Here is a 24,008-nt window from a genome sequence, read left to right on the forward strand (position 1 = left end):
ATCGTCAGGTGGGTTCTCCCAGCTTCCCCTGCGTGGGGGAATGTTTAGTCTGACTCTGAGCCCAGGATAAACTGCAGCTGTGGCTTTGTATTTCTGGCAAACAGCTTCAGCGACACTGGACCTTGGTGACGCCAGATGCCTGGATGTGGCCAAGCACAGAGGGCTTTAATTACACAGCGAGGACCAGCGGGATGGGAGGACAGAGGGAGGAAGTAAGGAAAGGATCCAGGCGTCCACTTCCCTTCTTTCTGCCCCACCCACCAAACGTGAATCCCCACTGGGCAAAAAGGGGTGGGGAGTCCGGGCACGGTGGCTCACGCCTGTAATCCCAGCACTTTGGGAGGCTGAGGCGGGTGGATCACTTGAGGTCAGGAGTTTGAGACCAGCCTGACCAACATGGTGAAACCCCATCTCTACTAAAAATACAAAAATTAGCTGGGCGTGGTGGCATGCGCCTGTAATCCCAGCTACTTGGCAGGCTGAGGCAGGAGAATCGCTTGAACCCGGGAGGCGGAGGTTGCAGTGAGCCGAGATCGCACCACTGCACTCCAGCCTGGGCAACAGAGTGAGACTCCGTCTTAAAACAAAACAAAACAACACAAAATGGAGGCGGGGAGCAAAAGGTAGGGAAACAAAAATTACTGATTCATTTTCAGGCCAAAATATGAATTGGTCCAGCTCCGGGCGGCGTCTCTCTTGGGTCCCGGCTAGAAAACGATCGAGTGAGTAGAAACACTCACCGCGGCCACGGCCTCTTGGGCAGATGCCACGAGTGGGAAGACAGACAGAGAGTGTTTTCTTGGTGCGGATTCTCAGAAGCCCGCCGCCCGGCGCATCTTGGAAGTGCCGCTTAGAGGGGCTCTGCCAAGGGAGAGCTGGGCCCACATGGTCCTACAGATGGTGCTGGGCGGGTTCAAAGGAAGGAGTGATGGCTCTGGATGCGGAGGAAGGAAGACAGCAGCAGCCACCGACGGCCCTGTGTTGTCAGATGGGGCCTGGGGACCGAGGGAGGCGGAGATGCCTCTGGGCCGCTGCAGCCTCACGCTCCGCAGGTTGCATCCCGCCCAGGGCTGCTTCTGCAAACAGACCCTGACCAACTAGCTGCTGCTTTGCCACTGTGCCCAGAACATGCAGCTAGCGTCCTGAGCACTGAGCTGGGCTCTGTGGTCACCCTACCATCCGGCCAGTGCCTTAGAAGATGACCACGGCCTTCCCCACCACAGCCCTAGAAGGACGACTGGTGCTCCCATTAGGCAGATGAGAAGACTGAGGCTTGGAGGAGTGGGCAACCTGGGTGCGCAGGGCTGAGATGGTCAGAGGAGTGGGGATGAGAGTGCACGCTCAGTCCCAGGGAGCTCCCTGGGCTGGCACCCAGAAGACCTGAGTTCTACCCAGACTCCAGCCAACAGGATACGTGGCTTCTCCCCTGCAAAACAAGGGCTCCTGCACAGCACCCCGTGTATGCTCGGGCTCACAGGGATGACCTTGGCCCTCAAAGCTCACAGCCCCATGAGAGACAGACGCACAAGCCAGCAGCCATAGGGCAGAGCAGCTCCCACCCTGGCACATTCCTCCAAACCCCAGGCTTCAGTTTCCTCATCTGCAAAGCTAGGATTATAAAAGCCTCAACTCACAAAGTTTTGATGAGAATTAAATGTGCTGGTGCACAGCATTTAACAGAGCTTGCTGGGAACCCTGAGGAGGAGTGAGTCCCTCTGCTGGGGCAGCTGGAGGTGGTTATCTGGGAGGGCTCCCTGGAGGAGGACACGCCTGGCTGAACGGCACATTAAGCAGAGCCTTGCCAGCTGGTCAGATGAGCTGAAACCCAAGGAATGGGGGATGGGTGGGTCCAAACCCTATGAGATTGGGAGAGAGGGTCTCCAATGCCTTAGAACAGCCCCCTGGAAGCAGCAACTACGGTTTTTCCTAGACTGTGATGAAACTGCTGCAGAAACCAGTTACAGACAGGACTGTGTTGGTTGTGGAGCTGTGGCCTCCCCCAGCCTCCCCCAGCCTCCCGGGCTTTCTGATCAGGTGATTCTGGGAGGGGGGCAGAGGGGTCCTGGCAGAGGAGGATTCATGTTTTTAAAGAACAAAGAACTTGGATGTGTGAGCTACGGCAGCCCTTCAAAGGCAGCCCTGGGGCGGCTCTGCGGCATTCCCAGGAGTCTGGCTTTTCCTTAACTCCTTTCTGGACACCTCTGGGCAGTGCCCCCAGGGAGGCCTCTGGGCTCAGTCAGGAACAAGGCAGAGCTGAGTTCGAATCCTGACTCAGCCTCTCACAGGCCACGTGACCTCGGACAGGTCGCAGAACCTTTCTGAGCCTGTTTCTCTCTGCGTAAGCCCCTGCAGGGCCAGTGGGGAAGACGCAATCAAGTCAATGCGTAAACAGACGGCGCACAGTAGGTCTAACCAACATCACCACCCTCCCTTCAGAGCCAGCTGCTGAGCCCAGAAGGAAATCGGACCCACTCCTTGTTTTTGACTGAAAATGGTACCCCCGGGCTTGGCGCCCTGCCGTCATTCCCAGGCTTGGCAGTCGGCGCCTGCCGGCTCTTGGCACAGCACTGCCAAGCTGCTGTTTCTCGGGTGCTGAGCCACGTCGGGCACGGGGCTGGGCCCTGCACGTGCATTGTCCCGTTTCCGTTAAAAGTCTGAAAAATCCAAACTGCTCCCCACGGAAGCATGCTTTCTCTGCGCGATGAACGAAGGAAATGTGAGGGTGTTGTCCCCGGTCACCAGTCACCTCGCCATTATGAATGTGTGTGTGTGCTCCGAGGACCATTCCCCAGGCAGGGTGTGGGCCAGGCAGCAGCGTGGGGACACTGTGGCCCACCAATGTCACAGCAGATCCCCTGCCACCACTGCCTCTGGGACAAAGAGGGCTGGCCGCAGCTACGGCCCAAGTAGGAAGGAGCTAACATCTCATCTATTGGACCCCGAGGTCCTGCTGCTCAGCCTCCCCGGCACAGGGGTCCAGGCTGGCACCTGGGGAGGCCCCGGGAGCTCTTCATCCCTCCCCGAGCCTGAGCCTGCTGTCGGGCTCCTCTGATGTTCTCCATGTGAGGGCAGGATTTTCCTCCCGGCCTGGAGAGCTCAGGTGAGGGGAAGTAGGGGCTCCTTTCCAGGGGATCCAATTACAGGCAGACGTGAGCTGGCTCACCTCGCACACAGGAAGCACCTGGCGGAGTACGGGGCCGCACAGAACAGGGTTTGGGCCACTTGGCACCGTGGTGTTGGGGGACGTTGGCTGTGCCTGGGATCTGAGCAGGTGGGTATAAGGTCCTATCATGGCCACTCCAAGTCCCTGCTGAAGGACATGTTGATCTGGACCCAGCATGTGTGACCCCGGCCAGTGACTATGCAATGTTGAGGGCTTGGCAGTCAGGCCTGGGGGGCAGCATTGCCCCCGGCAGATTGCGGTGGGGACAAGACTGTGCAGCAGGGCAGGGAGGCTGGGTGGGGGCAGGGAGCCCAGGTGATGAGGCCGAGCAGGGGCCCTCCTTCCGCACACCTGCAGCAGGTTCTGGGCACAGCCACCCCGTTCCCCAGGCCCTGCAAGGCAGGCAAGAGGGCCGCCCCACTGGACAGATGAGCAAGGGGCCCTCCAAGAAGGGATGTGACCCTCGCATCTCACACAGCCAGGGGCGCTGGGGGTAGGGGGTGTGGGCTGGCAATGGCTGGCTTTATCCCACTCGGCACCTTCTGAACAAGGACATCCGGCCCTTCTTTTTACCACTCCGCCTCCCCTTGATTATAAGATGCTACAAGGCAGAGCCAGAGCCTGTGTTCACAGGGAATCCCCAGGGCTCAGCACTGACTCCCTCCCAGCCCTGCTCCCTGCTTACTCCTCACAGGTGAGCAGCCTGTGAAGGGTTCTGACTTTGTCCACATCTGCAGAGCAGCTCTATATAGTACCCATTTTACAGATGAAACAAAGGGAGACTTACAGAGGTAAAGCTACACAGCCAAAGGGTGCGAACAGCCATCATCCGGCAAGCATTTAGAGAGCGCCGCGGGTGTGCAGGTGCGGTGCCCACCCTGAGCTAACATTGCCACAGGAGGGTGTGGTCCCTGCCCCTGGGACTCCTGCCACGGAAGGGCAGGACCTGTGATGGGGGTGATGACGGGGCCTGAGGATCACCTGCCGCCTCCCCTGCCTTGTCCTGGACCCAAACCTCCTTAAACTAGATAGGCCAGTAGCACCAAGCCACCGTGGCCCCCAAACAAGCCACACCGTCTCCTCCCACCCCCCACAAGCCCCTCACTCCTCCCACCCCCCACACTGGAACAGGGGTCTCTCCTCTGAGCCCTGGGGCTCCCCAGGGCACAAGTCGGCTTCCTTGTCCTTCTGTCCACCAGGCTGGGAGCTCGCTGACCTGTCTAGTCGCTGCTGACCGCCCTGGCCCTGGCTTGCTTTGGGCACTCAATGTTTGAACACGAGAATAAGCCTGTGCCACTGTGGGTGGCCTGGAGGCTGCTGGGTGACCTTGGGCACATCCCTGGCCTTCTCTGAGGCTGCCCTGCCTGCTTCCAGGGATTGAAGGCGCTGGCGTGACGCCAGGGGTGGGGGACAGGGGTGTATGAACTGTAAAGTGGCCCTGGGGACAGGGCTGCTGAGTTCCACCCTCGCCCACGCAGGTCTCTCCAGGAAGCAGGCTCTGGTGAGTGTCCAGCCCCAGGGTCTCAGGGCACAGTTCCAGGTGCCCTGTCCTCCAGGAAGGATCAGGTGGCATTGGCACTCAAGGCCTGGCAGTTCGGACAGGGACTCTAATGAGGATGGATGGTATCTGGGGCTGGAGAGGCAGCAGCCAGCTCCTTCCCAAACAAAAATTGAGTTTCTGAGAGATTCCGTGTGGCAGGGGGGTGATCCTGACAGATGTCGAGCGGTTCCTGGGAAAAGATTGCTTCTGATGGAGGCCCAAATGGATATTAACGCTCACTGGCCAGGCAAGCACTTCTCAGATGAGAATGGCCTCTCTCCTAGGGCCCCCGGAACCGGGTGTCTGAGCGCCAGGGCTTGGGGGAAGTTCCTCATCAGCTCCTCTCCAATCGCCCCTGAAGCTGAGGCCGTCGGAATGACCCGCCTCCCAGCCCAAACCCTGATTGACTTCCCGGGAGATCGGCTTCACGTCCACCGGAGTGGAAGACACATGGCCCGCTCCAGCGTCCTGATCTTTCATTAAGCCTGTCCTGACCCTGAACTCTGATTTCTGGGTTCGGCTGGTGCCTTCTCACTGTTCCGCCCGCCAAGGGGTTCCCAGAAGCAAATGCCATAACTCAGACGTTCTTGGAGTTAGGAAAACAAAAGAGCTTTTATCCCCCAGACGCAGCTCCAGTACATTTTTAAAAGCTCTCCTCTGGAGCTTGAAGACAGGTTTAGAGATGTGTCTGTCTTTGGGGTCTTGTGGGGATTCTCTCTGCTCTCACACTGGCTCCTACCACAGCAGGCTCTGCCTTGCTGGCAGACTCGTCTCTCCACCGCTCGCCTGTGTGGGCCTCCCCGCGTCCTGCCTCTGCTGGGGACCGCTGACCCCTTTCAAAACTGACCCAGGCTGCCTGCACCCCTGCCTCCCCCAAAAGCTCCCCGCCGAGAGGCTTCCCTGTCTCCTGTTCCTCGGTCACTTGTTTCGTCTGATGTTAAGCCCCTCCCCCAGATGTTTGCGGGCCTAGACATCAATACACCAAAAATAGTCAACACCAAGATCCCGGGCGAGATGCGGCCTGCACTCAGTGGCAGCAGCCCTGGGGCGGTGGGGTTCTCACCGGGCCACCCCCTGGCCTGGTCTGGGGTCTCTGTTCCTGGCTGAGCGGCCCTGACTGGCATCTCCGGCCTCCCAGTCTCTCTCCAGCACACTCCTTCTCAGCTGAGCCCCCCACTTTCTTGTGCTTGCAGTTAAGAGCTCTAAGGATGTAGGCGGGCATCCCCATTTCACAGCCGAGGAAACGGGGGCTCAGAGAACCGAGGTAAGTTGCCCCAGGTCACACAGCAGGACTCAGAGCCACGCCTGGGGCAGCCTGTGGATGACGGGGCCAGAGCATGGAACCTCCAGGCTCCCCGCCTCTCTGACATCTGCTGTCGGGGTCCCATCATAGACCTGTGGACTGAACGCTCGAAACACCTCCTCCCCGTCCCTCTCCCCACTGCCCAAGGATGCACATCGCCAAGTCACCTCTCCTGAAGCACAGTCCCCATCCCGTCTTCCTCTCTTCAACACCCCCAGTAGCTTCCGAGTGTGTGTCCCAACCTGCAGCCTGGGGCTGGACCACTCCAGCCTCATCTCATCACGTACCACAAATCCCTCGGGCCCTTCTCCCCGAATGTTCCCTGGTAGCCGCATTAGGTTTCCCCCTCCTCCTGGAATACCCTCTCCTTCCTGCCCGCACTCAGAAACCCTCCCCGCTTTAACGGCTGATGAGAAATGCCCCCTTCTCCAGGAAGCTTTACCCTCCCCTCTGCTACAGTGACTTCTTCCGCCCCCAGTGCCCCCCGGCGTGTAAATTCCTTGGGAAGACTGGGACAGGGGCTTCCCCATCTCTGTGCTTCCCCGGAACGCAGTATACAGTAGGTGCTCAAAAATGTCTGTCCAACTGAAATGAAATGTGAGGCTGAGAAGCCTTAAAGAGCCAGTCCTCCTGGTCTTCAAACCAGGGCCTCTGCCCCATTCTCCCAGCACCTCATGTGGTCCCGCCCCTGCCCTGTGACTGGCAGTTGGGACATCGCGCTCCTGTTTCCCACCCAGGTAGGGACCAGGAGGTGCAGGAATCAGACAGCTCCTGTCAGCCCGTAGCCGTGGGGGGGTCTCTGCTCCTAGCAGCCACACTCCTCCTTTCTCTTCTGCACATGCGCCGTGTATTGGGTAGTTTAAAAAGCCAGGCGCCCGCACACATCAGCCCTGGAACCCACGTTAGTAACAGGTGCCTGCTGCCACATGTTGTCCTAGGCCCAAACCCCGACTTGCCTAGAATCCCCCCTTGCTGGAAGAGCCACAGCTGGGGATCTCAGGTGGCTCCTGCCTAATGTCCGCTCCAGAGTGGGTACCCCAGGGTCAGCTCACGGAGTCCCCTGTTCCCCTCTTCTGTAGGGGTGGGGTCAGGCCAGGCAGAAGGGCACTGGGGCAGGGCCAGTCCACAGATCCACGGTGGAGGGCTGGGTGGGAGGCTGCTCGGAATGCCCGGGTTCAGGTACACAGCCTCATGGTCCCTGGTGCCTGCCCTGCCACCCGCCCAGCCTGGGACACTCACCGTCCAGCCGCCGCCGTCCGTGCGCATGTCACAGTACACCTGGAAGCCGGCCGGGTAGTGGGTGGGAAAGACAGAGTAGACGCCGTCATCCTGCTGTCCGCTTAGGAGGACGTCCAGACAGTCTCGGGGCCGGGAGCCTGAGGCAGGCAAGGCCGTCAGGGTGGCTGCGGCCCCAGCGCATTCCTGCCCAGCCCCCTGGCCAAACTGTCTGCCCATCGATAACGCATGTGGGGTCCCATGGGGTTCAGAGAGCACCGGCCTTGGAGTCCGACCTTGGCTCTGCCACTCCCTTCTCTGGCTGGGTGAGAGAATCACCCTCTCTGGGACTTACTTTCCTCATCTGGAGAACGGACCGAGAGGGCTTCAGCGCAGGCCACATGGAAGCAGGGTCGGGCCCTGGAAGTCTCACGGCTGGGGAACCCTCACCCCACTTCCCCGCTTCCTAGAGCTGGGACCCGAGTCACCGGAGGAAAGCAGCCCCTGCCCCACTCACCAGTGGCACAGCCCCGGGGCCGGACTCCCCGGGCAGGCGCCCTCTGAAGGTCGGCCTTGTTGCGGGGCCGGCCCAGCCCCCGGTCCCTCTGCAGGGCATCCAGGATGTCGCCAACGGAGTTCACCAGGTGAGCCATGTGGCCCTGGCTCTCAGAGAGAAGCTGCGGAACACAGTAGGGGAGCTGAGGGGGCAGGGGCTCTGTTGGGGGTGGGGTGGCGCACATAGCAGGTCACTGGCCAGAGTGGGCCCTCTCCTGAGGCAGAGGTGGGCTCCTGGCTCAATGGCAGGCCCCGCCCTGCCCTGCCCCTTGGGTCCCTGTCCAAGGTGGTCTGAGGGGCCAGCCAGGCTATGATGGAGCCTGTGCTTTGGGGCCTCAAGGGCTGGGAGGGCCGGAAAGCAGGCCGGAGGGGAAGGAAGCTCCAGCAGGCACCTGCCACCCCTGCTGCCCCAGGCTGCGTTCTTCGGCCATCTCTTCGGCCCAGGGAAGAGTAAACTGGAGGAGGCCGTGCCAGGCGGGGAGAGAGCGCCTGGCGCTGGGCAAATCCAGCTTCAGCCCAGCACATCCACTTGCCAGTTATATGACCAGGGGCGAATGTCCTCACCACGCCTTGTCTCCCCTGCCCTGGCCAAACTGATATGGGGACCGGTGACAACACGTGGGAGGTGCCCAGCACAGCGGCAAGGACCGACCGGGTACTCAGCACACCAAGTTCCCACAGCACCTTCCAGGCTACCAGACATCCCCACCGCTTCCTCCTCTGATCCCGAGCAAGGCTGCTGAGGAAGGAGTGATTGATCTGCACTTGGCAGAGGGGTGCCCTGAGGCTGGGGAGGCTACAGGAGCCTTTGCACAGCCCCCCAGGCTTCTGGACCAACAAGGCTCCCCCATCCCACCCCCACTCCCCATGCAAACATCACTCTGAGTTTCTGGGGCTCTCCGATGTCCATGACCTCACTGGGTCCCCCACCGCGCTGCAAAGAGAGGGGACTTAAGGTTGTCATCGCTTGTGACAAATGGAGAAACTGAGGCCCCGAAAGAGAGATCCCTGAGAGTGAAGGATGGCACTGGGGGCAGGGACCAGGACTCAGGACACTTCCCTAGGGCGGGCTGGCAGGAAAGGGGCCCGGGGCTGTGTTCTTGTGTAGGAGACCAGGATCAGGGTGAGGACAGGGCAGTGGTTTGGACCCAGGCTCTGGTGTTGACTGTCTGTGTTTTGACTCCAATCCCTCCCCCATTCACTAGCTGTGTGACCCTGGAACAGTATCCGAATCTCTCCATGTCTCCACTTCCTTGTAACCCAGGATAATGAGCCCTGTTTCTCTGAGTGGGGGGATTCAGGAGAGCCTGGGCTGGGGAGCTCAGCCGTTGTTCTCCATCCTTCACCCCCACCCCTCCCTCCATCACAGCCCTGGGGTTGGAGCTTGGCAAGCGCAATGCTGTCCCCCAGCACCTCTGCCTCTGTTGGGTGCCTGAAGGGTCTGAGGTCTCTTGCCCTCACCCTGGGCTTCAGGAGGCTGCAGGACCACGTGGAGGGTGAGGGGTGGTGGGTAAGCTACAGCCGGCCAGCCAGCGAGCGTGGAGCCGGCCGGGTCTTTATACACCTAACATGTCACTTGCCAGATAATAGCCCATTCATGGAAGGAAAACGGAAATACACAGTGCCGGCAGTTTACAAAATATGATTCTCAGCTCGTCCAGAGGCAGGGGCCCTCCAAAGCTTTTAGTTTCCCTGTCAGTTTCCCCTCTGCTGAGCAGGTGACTCAGTGAGGGCTGAGGCCAGGGGAGAGAGGAGCAGAGATGGGCAGGCAGAGCGTTTGGGTTTCACGGCAGCGTCCTGAAGACGAGCTCCATTGGGCACGCCCCACAGAGGGACACAGGCAGCACACCCCAACCGGGCCGGGAGGGAAGACGGTAGGTGGGGGGCGCCCTGCGATGTGTGTGCGGCAAAGATCACTTGGTTAAGTCACACTGGTGCTGCCCATTTATCTGAGTCAACACAGCCACAACGCACTAAAAAAAACTTAGGCATGGCCTCCTCCCTCTTGCTAACGGGCAGGGAAGACCTCTGTTTAAGCCAGCAGATGATTAAAGTTGAAAATGTACATATAAACATGCCCGAATTAATGGGGAAGTGAGTCCCTGCTCACTGAGCTGCACAGGAGCATCAGGGGAGGGCTGGGCAGCGCTTAGAGGTAGCGGCGTCAGAGCTGCTGTCCCCGGCACTGCTTAGCTGTGTGAGCGAGCTTGCACAGGCACCTGCCACTCAGAGCCTCAGTCTGCCTCTCCATAAAATGGGATAACAAGGCCAGGCGCGGTGACTCACACCTGTATTCCTAGCACTTTGGGAGGCCAAGTCAGGTGGATCACCTAAGGCCAGGAGTTTGAGACCAGCCTGGCCAACACGGTGAAACTCTGTCTCTACTAAAAATACAAAAAAATTAGCTGGGCGTGGTGGTATGTGCCTGTAGTCCCAGCCACTCAGGAGGCTGAGGCAGGACAATTGCTTGAACCCGGGAGGCGGAGGTTGCAGTGAGCTGAGATCGAACCACTGCACTCCAGCTGGGTGACAGAGTGAGACAACCATGTCTCAAAAAAATAAATAAATGAATTAAAATAAAATAAAATGGGATAACAAATGTACCAACCTCCTGGCATTATCAGGCTGCAAAGTGCCTATTAACACAGAGCCCAGCACATGGTGTAGGCCTATCACTCCTACCAGAAAAGGGATTTTCGGCCCAACACAGTAATCTTAGCGCGTGGGGAGGCCGAGGTGGGTGGCCTGCTTGAGGCCAGGAGTTTGAGACCAGCCTGAGCACCATAGCAAGACCTCTCTATAAAAAATTTTAATCAAAAAAATTAGCTAGACATGGTGGTGCACACTTGTAGTGCCTGCTACTTAGAAGGCTGAGGTGGGAGGATTGTCTGAGCCCAGGAGGTGGAGGTTGCAGTAAGCCCTGATCGCGCCACTGCTCTCTAGCATGGGTGACGGAGTAAGACCGTCTCAAAAAAAAGAGAAAAAAAAAAAGAAAAAAGAAAAAAGAAAAGGGAGTTTTCAATAGTGGCATGGTGGCTCCCTATAGATTTAAATTTCAGCTCACAAACAATTTCTACTATAATAATAAGGAGATGTTGATGGTGCAGATGGTGAGTATCCCCCATGTGACAGAGCCAGCCAAGCCCTGTAGCCAGGCGCTCCAATATCCCCTCAGCATAGACTGTGTTATGCACATTTCATGGGTGAGAAGACCCAGCCCAGAGAGGGGATGCAACCTGCCCGGTATCCCACAGCTGGCACAGATGGGGCCTGGACTGGATCCCAGCTCTGCGGACTCAAACCCTCAGGCCAGAATGGCTCAGCTCAGCCATGACCAGCAGGCTTCAGGGACTACACATGAGAATCACCCCCGACTGGGGGCTGCAGGGGGTTGGGGATGAGGCCCAGGAACTTGCCTTTTCCTTTTTTTGAGACAGAGTCTCGCTCTGTTGCTCAGGCTGGAGTGCAGTGGCGTGATCTCAGCTCACTGCAACCTCTGCCTTCCGGGTTCGAGCAATTTTCCTGCCTCAGCCTCCTGAGTAGCTGGGATTACAGGTGCCCGCCCGGCTAATTTTTGTATTTTTAGTCGAGACGGGGTTTCACCATGTTGGCCAGGCTGGTTTTGAACTCCTGACCTCAAGTGATCTGCCCACCTCGGCTTCCCAAAGTGCTGGGATTACGGCATGAGCCACTGCACCTGGCCATGCCGGGAGGCTGCCTTTTAACAAGCAGCTCTGGCGATTCCAACTCAGGGTGCCTACAGGCACAGCTTTGAGAAACCCACGTCTGTGCTGATCAGCTGAGGGTCTGGGAAGCTTGGAAGGGAGAAGTTAGGAGCATGGCTCGCTGCCTCTGAATGAAACATAAAGACACACTGTCTCTTGAATCATCCAGTCTGTGGGGAATGAGTCAAATCAAACATTTTTGGGGAAGTAAATATGTCAGGTGAGCCGGCACTCCTGGGCTCAGAAAGGCTGTTAGTCTTGCGGGAACACTCTGAACCTCTGTGCAGGCTATTGGGAAGGCAGGACTCTGGGTCCCTCCTTCTAAATCCCCCACCCCAGCTCTAAGGGTGGGCCTTCATGAACTGGGCCTGAGCTGACCAGGGGCTGAGCGATTTGGAGTGAGGTGGGGGTCCCAGGTCAGCCAGAAAGTCAGGAGGTACCCCCAGCCCCCAGCCCTGCTGATGAGGCCTGGGGAAGTGGCACACAGAGGGGCAGCCGGAAGGCGGTCTAAACATCCCTCTACCCCGGGAGGGGGAAGCCACCTTCCCATCAGTCACCCAGACAGGGTGATGAGGACTGTAATTTCTCCAGCTGCTGCCTTCAAAGGGAGGGAAAGGGCCCATTGCTCATGAGCGGCTGAGTGACCAAATGCCTGGATCTCTCAGTGGCTGCTGGGGGCGGGAGGGCGGATGGGGCTGGGGCGCCCGTGGGGGCAGGGGCTTGGCTCCTAGCCTTCAGGGATCTGAGTCACTGGGAGAACGTGGCACAGGGCCAGGGGCTGGGCAGGGCTCCAGCGGGGGCTGGATTCCAGGTCTGACCTGGCCACGGCACCCAGGAAAAATCACCACCCATTTCTGGGCCACCATTTTCTGTCCTGGAAAATGGTGGAGGCAAATGAGATGATCCCAAATCCCTCATCCTATGAAGGAGGAACTTCTTGTGGGTGGTGCTTCCAGCATGGTCTCAGAGCCGAAGCTGGAAAGCCTTCACCCAGACCCACCTGGAGCTGGCTGGAGCTGGCTGGAGCCTGGCTTGGCTGGGGGCAGGGGTGGGGAGGGTGGAGGTGGTTTGGGACAGGCTAGGGGTCTGGCTGGGCTGCCTGGACTGGTCTCTCTGTCCCTGGGAAGCTGTGGGTATTGCACGGTAGTGAACTGGGAGGGGCGTGAAGAGATGGGGTGCAGCTCTCTCTGATGGGGTAGCACTGATCAGCCACATGCCCTTTAGCAAGTCACATCCCCTCTCTGAGCCTCGATTTGCTCCTGATGGGGGGCAATGCCCTGCCTCAGCTGTACCTTGGAGCACTGGGGAAGCCTCAAGCCCTGGATTTGACTGACTGCCAAATGCGGTGGGGTGCTGTACAATTACCCGGGTCACCGGGAAAGAAACAGGGTTTGAATCCTGGCTCCCAGTAGCTGTGCGGCCCTGGATGAGTGACTGCACCTCCCTGAGCTTCATGCGCTGGTCTGTAGATGGGAACAGCAATAGCCCCTTGTCTGGGGCACTTGGGGATTAAGTGAGGCCGTGGACATCAGGCGCCTGGCATATGGCAGCACCAACCCCTCGCCTCCAGCAAGACGCAGACCCCAGCCCTACCTGGATGAGGCGGCCCTGCTCACTCTGCAGGGCGCTGAGGCCCTGGCCCAGTGTGCCATGCCCCTTCCGCAGCCCCATGCACTCCGTCTGCAGCTCCGAAGCTCGGGCCAGCAGCCGGGGCAGCTGGTCGGCCAGCGTGTCCAGCAGCTCCTGCTCCTGGTCGCCCACCAGCTGTGGCTGGGCCTGGTGCTCGGTCAGCGCCTGCAGCACCGAGGCCTGGGCGCTCTCCAGGCGTGCGAAGCTGTCGGTGAGGTCGGGGCAGCGCGGGTCGATGAGGATGCTGAGGCGCGAGCTGTCCGCCCTCTCCACAGTGACCAGGGCACCGTTGGCGCCGGCAGCCCCAGTGCTGACGACAGGCGGGGGCGCCGTGCCCGGCACGTGGGTGTGGTTCAGGAAGAGCACGGCACCAGTGACGGCTACGGCCAGCAGCACAGCCAGGGCCAGCAGCACGGTGCACAGCATGTAGCCACAGCTCGGCCGCTGCAGGCCCGCCCGGGACGCACAGACACAGACAGACAGACGGACGGGAGAGAGAAGGGGCCAGCATTAGAGACATAACTGGGGTCAGAGGACCCCCTTCTTGGGGGCTGGGTGAAGGCGTGGCACAGAAAGACTGAGATGAGACAGGCACTGAGACACAGTCCAAGGGGAGACGGAGAGACAGGGACACCCACAGATGCAGTGAGAAGGACACAGTGAGCGCCTCAGGGAGAAAGTGGAGAGAGACAGAGCCCCAGAGGGGAGGTGGAGACATACGGAGACACAGGGAGACGCGGGGAGATGCGGGGAGACGCGGGGAGATGCGGGGAGATGCAGGGAGATGGAGACGGATTGGATGGGAAATAAAAACCGAGGCAGAAAGACACAAAGACACAAGCAGAATGCCAAGCCTTTCCTCTCGCTGCCCCTGCTGCCCACCTCCCCCCATGCCCTGCACGGTGACAGCCCAGGGACCCATGGTCACCTGTGTGTGCGGCCGTGTGGCCCCCGTGGAGCCCACACCACCCAGTAAGGGCTGGAGGTGGAGATCCCACCTCTGCAGCCAGACGGGCCAGGGCTCAGGCCTCAGGCCTCCAAGCTGCATTTCCCACAGTGTGACCCTGGGCCAGGGGCCTCACCTCTCTGAGCCTCAGTTTCCTTGCCTGTAAAACAGAGCAATATAGAGACACCCACCTCTCTATACACGGGTCAGAGAGAGCTGTGATGCAACAGCAGCGATGCTAGAGACAGTCTCGTGCTGTCTCTGGAAACGAGTGCCCTGGGGTAGTGGGCACCCATCACGGAAGGTCCCTTCCAACTGTAGCAGCCACATCCCGTGTTCTGTCCCGCTGTTCTCCAGTCCCCAGGGCACATGGGGGCTCCTAGGCACCTCCTCCCCACACCCCGCCCCGTCCTCTCCCCTTCCTCTACCTCTTCACAGAGCAGGCCCCTGGCAGAGAAAACGCCAACCCGCTGGGCCAGGTAGCCCTAAGGCCACTCTGGAGAAGAGGCCTGCTGCCCTCCAAGGAGGAGCGGGGCCGAGGCAACAGGTGGCTGTCACTCCAGAACAAGCCATATCTCAAAACCAGGAACAGGGCCGGGCGAGGTAGCTCATGCCTGTAAGCCCAGCACTTGGGAGGCCAAGGTGGGCAGATCACAAGGTCAGGAGATCGAGACCATCCTGGCCAACAAGGTGAAACCCTATCTCTACTAAAAATACAAAAATTAACTGGGCATGGTGGCACATGCCTGTAAATCCCAGCTACTTGGGAGGCTGAGGCACGAGAATCCCTTGAACTTGGGAGGCGGAGGTTACAGTGAGCCGAGACCATGACACTGAACTCCAGCCTGGAGACAGAGCTAGACTCCGTCTCAAAAAATAACAAAAAAAAAAAAACCGGAAACAAAGGGCAGGCGCAATAAAAAACTGTGTTGGCCAGAAGCCAAGGCCGAGGAACAGCTTGTGGTGAACAGAGGTGCCAGAGTGTGGCCGCATACGCTCTCGGAGGCCCAGATTCACTGGGCAGACTCGCTCATGGCCCCAGAGCATTACACACAAGGGAAAACTGAGACCCAGAGAGGGCAAGGGGCTCTCCCAGAGTCACACAGCAAATAAAAGCAGAACTGGGATTAGGCCGCGAGCCTCCTGCCTTCGTCCCCGGGCCAGGCCCCTCCTATGATTGAATTTCCTCAACTCTCAGACACATTTTCCCCACATTTTCAACTTTCCGAATTTGAGACTTGTCTTGAAATGACTTCGTATATTAAAGCGCTTGGAGCCGTGCCTGGCACGTTGTGCTCGTGCAATAAATATTAGTGGCTTTTATTATCCCATGATCAGTGTGCACACAGCATCTGGAGGACATTTTTTTTCCACCCAAAGTGTTATTTCTGTGTGTCGTCAATGCTGGGACGCATGTTCTCTTTTTTTCACGTTTTAGCATCTCCAACATGGGGGGGACATCTTACAATTGTAATTGACAGCTTGCTTGCTTTCTTAGTGATACGTTGAACAGAGATAGATGCCTCTTACATCATTGTGTCTTACTACCTAGAAGATGAGGCAGAGAAAAGAATCGTTTTTGTAAATTCAAATTCCACGAGGACCTGCTGGATGACCTACTTGGCACCCGAAGAGGACCGGGTGGAGGGGACATGCGCCTGGACATGCAGACCCCCGGGAAAGAGATCTGCTTTGTTGTCAGGATGTGGAAGAGAGTTCCTTGGCCTGTCCCTGTTGTCATGCGGCTGCCAGGACTCAGTGCTCCATGCCTGCCCGGTTCTCTTGGGGGCCACGTCCATTCTGGGCTCCACGCATCAAGACAATTTACTCCAGCCAGACCCAAATGCACAGTTCCCCTCCACCAGCTCTGCACAAACTGCTCCCTTGGCCAGCCAGGAGTATCTGCTTCCCCTCCTCCTTTTCCACTGGCCTAATGTAGTCTCTTCTTTCAGGGCTCAACTAGCTGTCACTTCCTCCAGGAAGCCTTCCTTGACTGTTTCTACTCCACTCCCCGCAGCTTGGAGGGGCTCCTCCTCTGTGCTCCCCCCGTTAGGGTGCTTACAAGACAGATTGTTGCGGCCTTCGACTTCATTTACTCACTCATTCATTCAATCATCTATTCCACATTCACTAGATCTCCCCATGACCAGGCTCTGGGCCAGTTCCTGAGGATGTATCAGGGCACCAGTCAGCCCCAGCTCCTGTTCTTGGGGAGTTCCTGTACTATGGACTTGGATTACTGGGATACTTTTTTTTAAGAGACAAGGACTCACTCTGTCGCCCAGGCTGGAGCGCAGTGGCACAATCCTAGCTCAATGCAGCCTCAGACTCCTTGGCTCAAGCAACCCTCCCGTCTCAGCCTCTTGAGTAGCTGGGACTACAGGCACACACCACCATGCCCAGCTAATTTTTTTTTTTTTTAATTTTGTAGCGATAGGGACTCCTTACTTTGCCCAGGCTGACCTCAAACACCTGGACTCAAGCAGTCCTCACACCTTGGCCTCCCAAAGTGCTGAGATTACAGGCACGAGCCACCATGTCCGGTCCACAGACTGTGATTCTTGACTTTGTCTGATTTTTTTGGGGTGTCTTGTGAGAGCTGTGGGCACAGCTTCTGAGGATTCAGGGACTAGTGAATCTCAAGTTCAGGAAACCTGCCCCGGACTGTGAGCCCCTCCACAGGTAGGGACCTGCTCACCACCTGGCACAGAGCAGCCCCTACAGCCGCTGCTGGATGGACGGGCAGATGGACAGAAGGAAGGAGCTGGCATGGGCAGAGGCTCACGACCCCGGCTGGGCCCTGGGCCCCAAGGCAGGGCTGCCTCTGACCCTGTGCCCACCTCTGATAGCCTGGCACAGAATGGGCAAGCTTCAGGCCATCCCCAGCCCCCAGCCACCTGCAGGTCAGGTGGGCACTGCACCATCACTGCCATTCCTTGGTCGTGGACCATGTTCCCATCACTGAATTATCCAAGTAACCCCATGCAGTTGATGCTATCGTTGAATTCACTATGCAGATTAGAAAACTGAGGCTCAGAGAACAAGACCCTCATCCAAAGTCACATGGGGGAGGCGCACTGGAGCCGCCACCTGGACCCAGGGCTGGGGCACTCCGGAATTGCCTCTGTGCCAGGGCCACTAACTGGGCCGTTCTATGATTTCCTTCCCTGCCTAAAGTATGGCTGGATTTGATAGACAAAGCTCTGTGTCAGCAGCTAAGTCCCTGTCATGCACTCTTCTGGAGCCCGTCAGGAGACACCTTGCCCCGAGCAGCTCAGGACCGCATCATCAGACTGTGTAGCATTAAGGTCCCCTGGCGGGAGAGGCTGGGGCTGGCGTGGCAGAGAGGTCAGCCGTCTCCCCTCTGCGTCTCCCACACCCCTGCCCTATCTTGCACCCTCCTCCCACCCAAGCCCCTCCCTGGTGGGAAGGCAGAGGGCACCGAAATGGGGAGGGGCTCGAGGAAGCCGCAGGGGGTCCCCTAGAGGCAGGGGACAGCGGAGCTTGGAGATGAAACAGGGCACTCGGCAGAGGAGAATTAGTCTTCAGAGATCACCTTAAAGATGAAGTACTGTTCCCTTTTATGGGCTGCCGTTTACGTGCCTTGCGAAGAAATCTGCCCGAGATAATAAGGGGGGCTCTGGGCGCTCAGCAGCCCAACTGGTATGCCTGAGGCTGGAGCTGATTCATCCGTCCTGGTGTGGCCGAGCCGGGTGCACTCCCTGGGGGCTGCGGAATGGGGAGGATGCACACAGAGCCCCCAGCTCCCAAGACAGGGCATCCCGGGCAAGTGGCAGGAGAGAGACCGGGGCCTGAGCCGGGAGCCCCAGGTTCAAAGCCCACTTCTGCCACTGACCACTCGCACGAGCTTCCAGCTGGAGGGACCCAGCTTGGCTCCTCGAGTGACCCCCAGTGCCCACCCAGGGTTCACGGCTGCCTAAGAAGCCTTGGCCAAAAGGAGGATCAGACTCATGCCAGGAGGGTGGCAGGCAGCCCCCGAGGGTGCCTCAGTTACAGGGTGACCTCTGTCCAGGCTACCTTCTCTGAGGCCCCAGCCTTGGGGGTTCTGGGGAAGCGGCGGGCGGGGGGTGCTCAGGAGGAAGGGATTTGATGCCAAGGCGCTCTGCTAAGCTGGCACACCTCCCTTCCTCCTCACCTCCTGAGAGAGCTGCCTGGCAGGAGTCCCCTGGGGAGACTGGGACCACACTCCACAGATGAAAGGAGGAAGAAGAAAGTTTCCCTCCAGGGGAGACCAGGCCAGGTTAGACCCAGGTGAGCGCCCCTCCTGCCACCCACCCCCATCTCCTAAGAGCACCCAGCCCAACACAGGCAGCTGTTCTGCATGACAAAAACACATCCTGGGGCTTTGCACTGGGAAATGGAAAGTTGGAGGTGGCGGCGTCCTGTGGGCTCTGGATCCAGCAAAGGCTTGCACAGAGCCTGGGTGGGGGGCTTACGGGCTCTGTGGGTTGAGGGGACTGGGCCCTGCCTCAGGCCAGAGCCTCGGGGGAATACCTCCTGTGTTCCCAGGAGCCCACTATGCTCCCAGCTGGCACATGGCTGGGCACATGGTTCCCAGGAAGGGCTGAACTCAGCCCTGGCCCTGGCAGAGGGAGGGTCCCAGAGACTCACCTGGGGGTGAAGAGCTGGTGGCTCTGCTCACCATTCTGGGGTCCCAAAGACTTAGGAAGGGGGTCTGCAGGCTTGTTCTGTGAGACCTGAGCGGGAACCGCCATCCCGCTGGGGACCGTTCAGCAGAACCCTGCTGAGGGCCATCTGGAGTCTCAGGACACAGGGAGGGGCGCAGGAGGGGCTGAAGGTATCCAAGGGGACAAGAGCGCCCCACAGAGCTCCCGGCCTCTGCCCCTCCCGGAGGCTCCAAGCCCCCCAGCTGTCTCACTCCCTGGGAGCATTTGCTCTGAACCACGGAGGGGGCTTCTCCAGATGTTTCCTATAAGGGTCTTGCCCACCCTCCCCCCAACATACAGCTCTGGCCTCCCAGAGGGCCCACCGGGGCCTCAAGCCCACTGAGGCCCAAAGCAGCATCTCTCCACCCCAAACCTGAGCCCTCCTATTTTTCACTCAGGGATGGCACCAACCCCACCTGCTGCACCCGCAAAGCTGGCACCTCCCCAGGCCTCCCTCCCTCACCCAACATCTGGACAGTCACCTCCCCAGGCCTCCCTCCCTCACCCAACATCTGGACAGTCACCTGCTCCTGTCCATTCTATCTCCTCAGCCACACCACTCCCCAGCTAAACAGTGAGCTCAGAAGGACGGGCTCGGGAAACCCCGAGCCTAGCACAGTGACCTCAACCCAAACCCCAGGGAACAAGAAGAAAGAGGCATGGATCTTCTTTCTAGCACCCATGATGGTTTGTAATCGCCCCTGACCTGTGAGTTTGTTCCCCCCATGAGACTCTAAGCTCTCTGAGGCACAGACTGTATCCACCAGACTATACCTCCTAGCATGAGGTAGGGCCTCCCTAAATAGTCACTGAGTAAATTTAATGCAGCAGGGATTTAGGTTAGACATCAGGAAGAACTTCCCGAAGAGATTTTCTTTCTTCCTTTCTGAAATGTTCTTAGAAATTTTGAAAGCGTCAAGAGATCTTGCCTGGGATGGGTTGGAAGTTGACCTCCCTGTAGGGTGGCTTGGAGACAGCTCAGAAACAAGCCCCTCTGACCAGAGGAAACGGTTGCAGAGTGACTTCCTGCCCCAAGCTCCAAGACCAGAAGAATCATGTCTATTTCTAGATCCTTTCATCTGACAAACTCCAAACTCCTGGCAAATACCGTTTCACCCTGCCCCAAGGGTGTGAGAGGCTCCTCCTTCTGTAGGGAGAGGGAGGACGCGTTAACAAAGTCCAAGTTGGCAACTTGTCCAAGGTCGCCCGACAAAGAGTAGCTGAGGCTGGATAGGGCTGGGACAGATGGGGCCCAAGGTGGTCCCCAGAAATGGCTGCGCTCTGACAAAGTTCCTTTAGGACCTCTGGACCTGGGCTATACCCACTCACAGCAGGTGATTTCGGTACCCTGAGAACCACACAGCCTGGACACTGGGGTCCCAACTGGGGCTGAGTGGGCTGAACCAAGAAAGGGCGGCCAGCCTCTCTTCCTTCCATCCTCCCTTCCTTCCATTCTCCCACAGAGGCCCTTGTCTGCTGTCCAAGAAGACCCAGGTTCGAGTCCCAGTTCCAGCTCTTAGTCTCAGTTTCCTCATCTGTCATATGGGTTCATCATCCCTGCCACCAAGCTCCTAGGGTGGCTGTGACTAAGAAACGAGTCTTAGTTGTGGCCTGTGACCTACTGGTGCTTGGAGTGCGGCGTCGGCATTATGCTCCCAGAGGAAAATCCCCGTTAAAGAACCTCGGCCAGGCCCCTCTGGTAGGAGCCAGATGTTCAGATGGCGTTTCCTGGTGGACAGAGAGGAGACCGGGACACAGCCAGCCTGTAGAAGGGACAGGCTGCTGCAAGAGGCATTCTCCTCATGAGTACACAGTGCTTTACAGTTTGCAAAACACACCAGTATTTCACGTGGCCCCCATAACAGCCCTTGCGAAATGAGGAGGAAGCGAAGATTGCTGTTCCCACTTTACAGATGGTGAAGCCCAGGCCCAGAGAGGAAGAGTAACTTACCCAGGGCCACAGAGCATGTCAGTGGGTGAGATGAACCTGGCCACACGGGAGGAGACAAGGCTGGCCCAGGGGACGGCAGGCCCAAGGGAACCAGGGCAAGCAGCGCTCTCTTTTTCTTCTGACAGTGGCCACAGGAAAGGCCTTGCCTCTTGTCTGAAGCTTCAAACAAGCCCAGAGCTGGCACAGGGAACAGCCTGTCTACATGCTGGGTCACCAAACGGGCGGGGAGGAGAGGCGGGTGCTTGCTATTGGCCCAGGCTCTTGGAGCAACAGCCCTCGAGCTTCCTCCAATGCCAAGGGGCAGACAGCTGGGCTGTGTGGGGGCTGAAAGCTGTGCCCCCAGGGAGCAGCAGAGGAAGGCAGGGCCCAGCCTGGAGGCCTTGAAGCCAAATTTCAAACACATTCCCCAGAAGGCACCTCCCCTTGAGACAGACCAGTGCCTGCTGGCCGTCTCCTGACAAAGCATCACGCAGTTCCATTCAGCAAACACTCTCAATGCCTGACCTGAGCTGCCTGGAAGGAATGGGGCTTGGGCCCAGGGAGAGAAGCAGAGATGGGCTCCAGAGGAGGGTGTGTCCAAAGGGATCTCCTGATGCAGGAGGGGCCCAGGACAAGGCAGCTGAGTGGCACAGGCTAAACACTACTAGAACTTAGAGACACAGCCACAGGGCATCAGGGAAGGCTTCCTGGAGGAGGTGGCAGCATTTGAGCTTGATTTTGAGTATATGTAGGGTGTCCCTGAGTGAAGGGGTGTGTGTGTGTGTGTGTGTGTGTGTTTGTGTAAGGCTGGGGAAGCAAACAAGATGACACAGAAAAGATCTGGAAATGGGGCGGCATGGTGTGGGGCCCAGGGTTGGCAAATAACAAACAGTCACTGCCTGTAAGGGACCAATGGGAAGGCACAGTATGCCAGGCTAGGGATGGCCTTGGAGGACAGGTCTAGAAGTTAAGACAGTTCTTGCTAAGGGGGAGAAGTCAGATCTCAGCAGGAGGGGACTTGTTATTTGGCGGTGGCTTAGGTGCAGACCTGACCTAAAAGAGGGGCGCGATCACCCCTGAGAAGCAGTGGGATAGGTGTGTGGTTAGATCAGAGTTTGAATCCCCACTCTCTTGCCAACATGCTGTGTGACTTGGACATGTTCCCAACCTCTCTGATCCCTGGTCTGTGACGTGGGAACGCACTGGCCCCCAGCCTGCTTGGAGAAGTGAGGTAGTGCCGATGAATGGGAAGGGGCTTTGCAAACCGTAGAGGGCTGGGCCCTTGTGCCACGGCAGTGTCACACCAGGAAGAATGAGCAGCTTGCAGCTCCTGAGAGGAAGGGACCACCAAGGGCTGCCCGTGCCACCCCCTCCTGCAGCTGCAAGCACAAACTGTTCCTTCCCCAATGACATCTGTCTGGGAGAAATTTAAAATTTAAAATGGGCAGCCCTATTCTTTCCTCTCCTTGACGAGCGAGCGGCCTCCTCATTTTCGCCTGCCTGCCCCAGTCCCTTGGCAGCCCAGCCCGGGGCAGCCCTGGGGCTCCCCTCCGCCTCGGCTTCGGGACTCCAGCCCCCTTGCTGGCCAGCCCAGGTGTTCTGCCCTCACCCACTTCCACCGCACAGCCCTGGGCACCCTCCAAGCCCCACCTCCACTGCCCCTGAAGAGGCAGCAGGAAGGCAGGCATGAATCAGCCCTGGAGCACACAGACAAGGGTTCAAATCCCGTCAGAGCTGCGTGGCCTCAGGCAGGAGCCAACCATCTCTGAGCCCTGCTTTCCTTGTCTTAAAGTCAGAAAATCACAATACCCAGCGTTCCTGCAGGAGATGAATCTTTATTGATCCCCTACTGTATGCAGGGCCCTGGCTAAAGGGAAGGATGCAGAGGAGATTCAGGCGGTCAGGTTCAGGACCAGGTGCCTGGCACAGGGTAGCGCCCAGAGTGGAGATTTTGTGGGTAGTTAAGACGCCCATTGTAGAGGTGAGGAAACGGAGACTCAGCAAGGGGGCTGATTTGTCTGTGGACACACAGCTAACTGTAAGTCCCCGCGTCCCTCTGCACCCGCGTGCACCAGGGGGCCGCTGGGGGTGCGGGGACGCGGGAGACCTGGCCCGCAGCGCGCGTGGCTCCTGCAGGGGTGCCGCCCCCACCGAACCTCGAGTTCAAGCCTCCACTAGGGGAGGAGGAGCGGAGGGTCCCCATCCCGGCCCGGGCCTCCGGAGCCTCGAAGGGGTGCGCCCCAAACTCCAGCCCCCGCAATGGGTGCCCGCCCCGCCGGCCCGAGCGGCCACCGCCTGGCCAGCCGCCCAGGCCCCGTGTCCCAGCGCCCGAGCGTACCTGCGGCTTGTCGCGCGGCCGGTCCTCAAGTTGGGCAGCGCCGCCCATGGTCTTCCACCGGTCGTTGACCATCTTCCGGCAGGACTGGCGGGGGCGCCGGGCGAGGCGCGCCGCTGCGGAGCGCAAAGGCGGCGGGGTGGGCGTGGGCGCGGGCGCGGGCGCGGGCGCGGGGCGCGCTCTGTCCGCCGGGTCCCCGCTTCTGTGCCCCGCGCCGGGGCGGCCCGGGAGCGGACGGGCGTGTGAGGATGAGCGCGCCGCTGTGTGCGGGCGGGAGCAGGAGCGAGAGCGCGAAAGCCGCCAGCCCAACGCCCGCCGCTCGCGCTGCGCGCCGTCCCCGCTCCTGGCTCCCGCGCCTCCCCGGCGCGCTCCTCTCCCTCCTCCCTCGTCCCTCCTCCCTCCTTCTCAATCTCCGCATCTTTTCTGGTCTCGGACTCTCTTTGCTTTTTATTGCTCCCCTCGGCCTCCCCCGACACACTCACACACGCGCGCGCGCTCACACCCGCGGACTTGGATACTGAACTCCGCCTCCGAAAAGGCCAAGAGAAAGGAGGCCGAACTGGCCCCCAGATACCGCGGCCGGCCGGAGGGCAGCAAACAGCCGCGGGCGGCCCGGCTCCTGCTGGCTCCCGGAGGGGCCTGAGAGCCCCTCGGCGGCGCCTCTGCACAAACTTCCTCCCGGGCCGGAGTCGCACAACTCACCATGCGCGGGGCGGGCCCCGAGGGCGCCCCCGCCGGCCGGTTCGGCGTCTCCGGGGAGTGGCGTGGCGCTCCTTCCGGCTCCCTCCCGGCTCAGGACGCAGGGCTTGCCCCAAGACCCAGGCTGCGCCGGGGGCAGTTTCGGGGGGGTGCGCCCCCTGCGGGCCCCCGAGGTCTGGGTCCAGGTCCTGGGGCAAGTGCGCCCAGCTGTGGGGTCTCCAGCCCCCGGGGACCTCCCTGCTTCGGACCCCGACGCGTGAGCCTGGTCTTGGGGGCGTCC

The 24,008-nt window shown here is 59.3% G+C and overlaps 1 protein-coding gene across 1 annotated transcript in view; it reads right to left on the reverse strand.

Annotated features, from left to right (window-relative positions):
- FIBCD1 (fibrinogen C domain containing 1) overlaps positions 1 to 23,756 on the reverse strand; it is a 38,624-nt gene extending 14,868 nt beyond the window's left edge. The window contains exons 1-5 of the mRNA XM_054500392.1: positions 23,512 to 23,756; positions 23,033 to 23,145; positions 13,095 to 13,574; positions 7,739 to 7,898; positions 7,246 to 7,382 (exon numbers count right to left, since the gene is read on the reverse strand). Coding sequence (XP_054356367.1) covers positions 7,246 to 7,382; positions 7,739 to 7,898; positions 13,095 to 13,574; positions 23,033 to 23,145; positions 23,512 to 23,734 — 1,113 coding nt within the window. The 5' untranslated portion in view covers positions 23,735 to 23,756. The remainder of the gene's footprint in view (positions 1 to 7,245; positions 7,383 to 7,738; positions 7,899 to 13,094; positions 13,575 to 23,032; positions 23,146 to 23,511) is intronic.
- Positions 23,757 to 24,008: the final 252 nt, after the last annotated feature.

This window comes from Pongo pygmaeus, chromosome 13, assembly GCF_028885625.2.
Source record: "Pongo pygmaeus isolate AG05252 chromosome 13, NHGRI_mPonPyg2-v2.0_pri, whole genome shotgun sequence".
Lineage (NCBI taxonomy): Eukaryota > Metazoa > Chordata > Mammalia > Primates > Hominidae > Pongo > Pongo pygmaeus.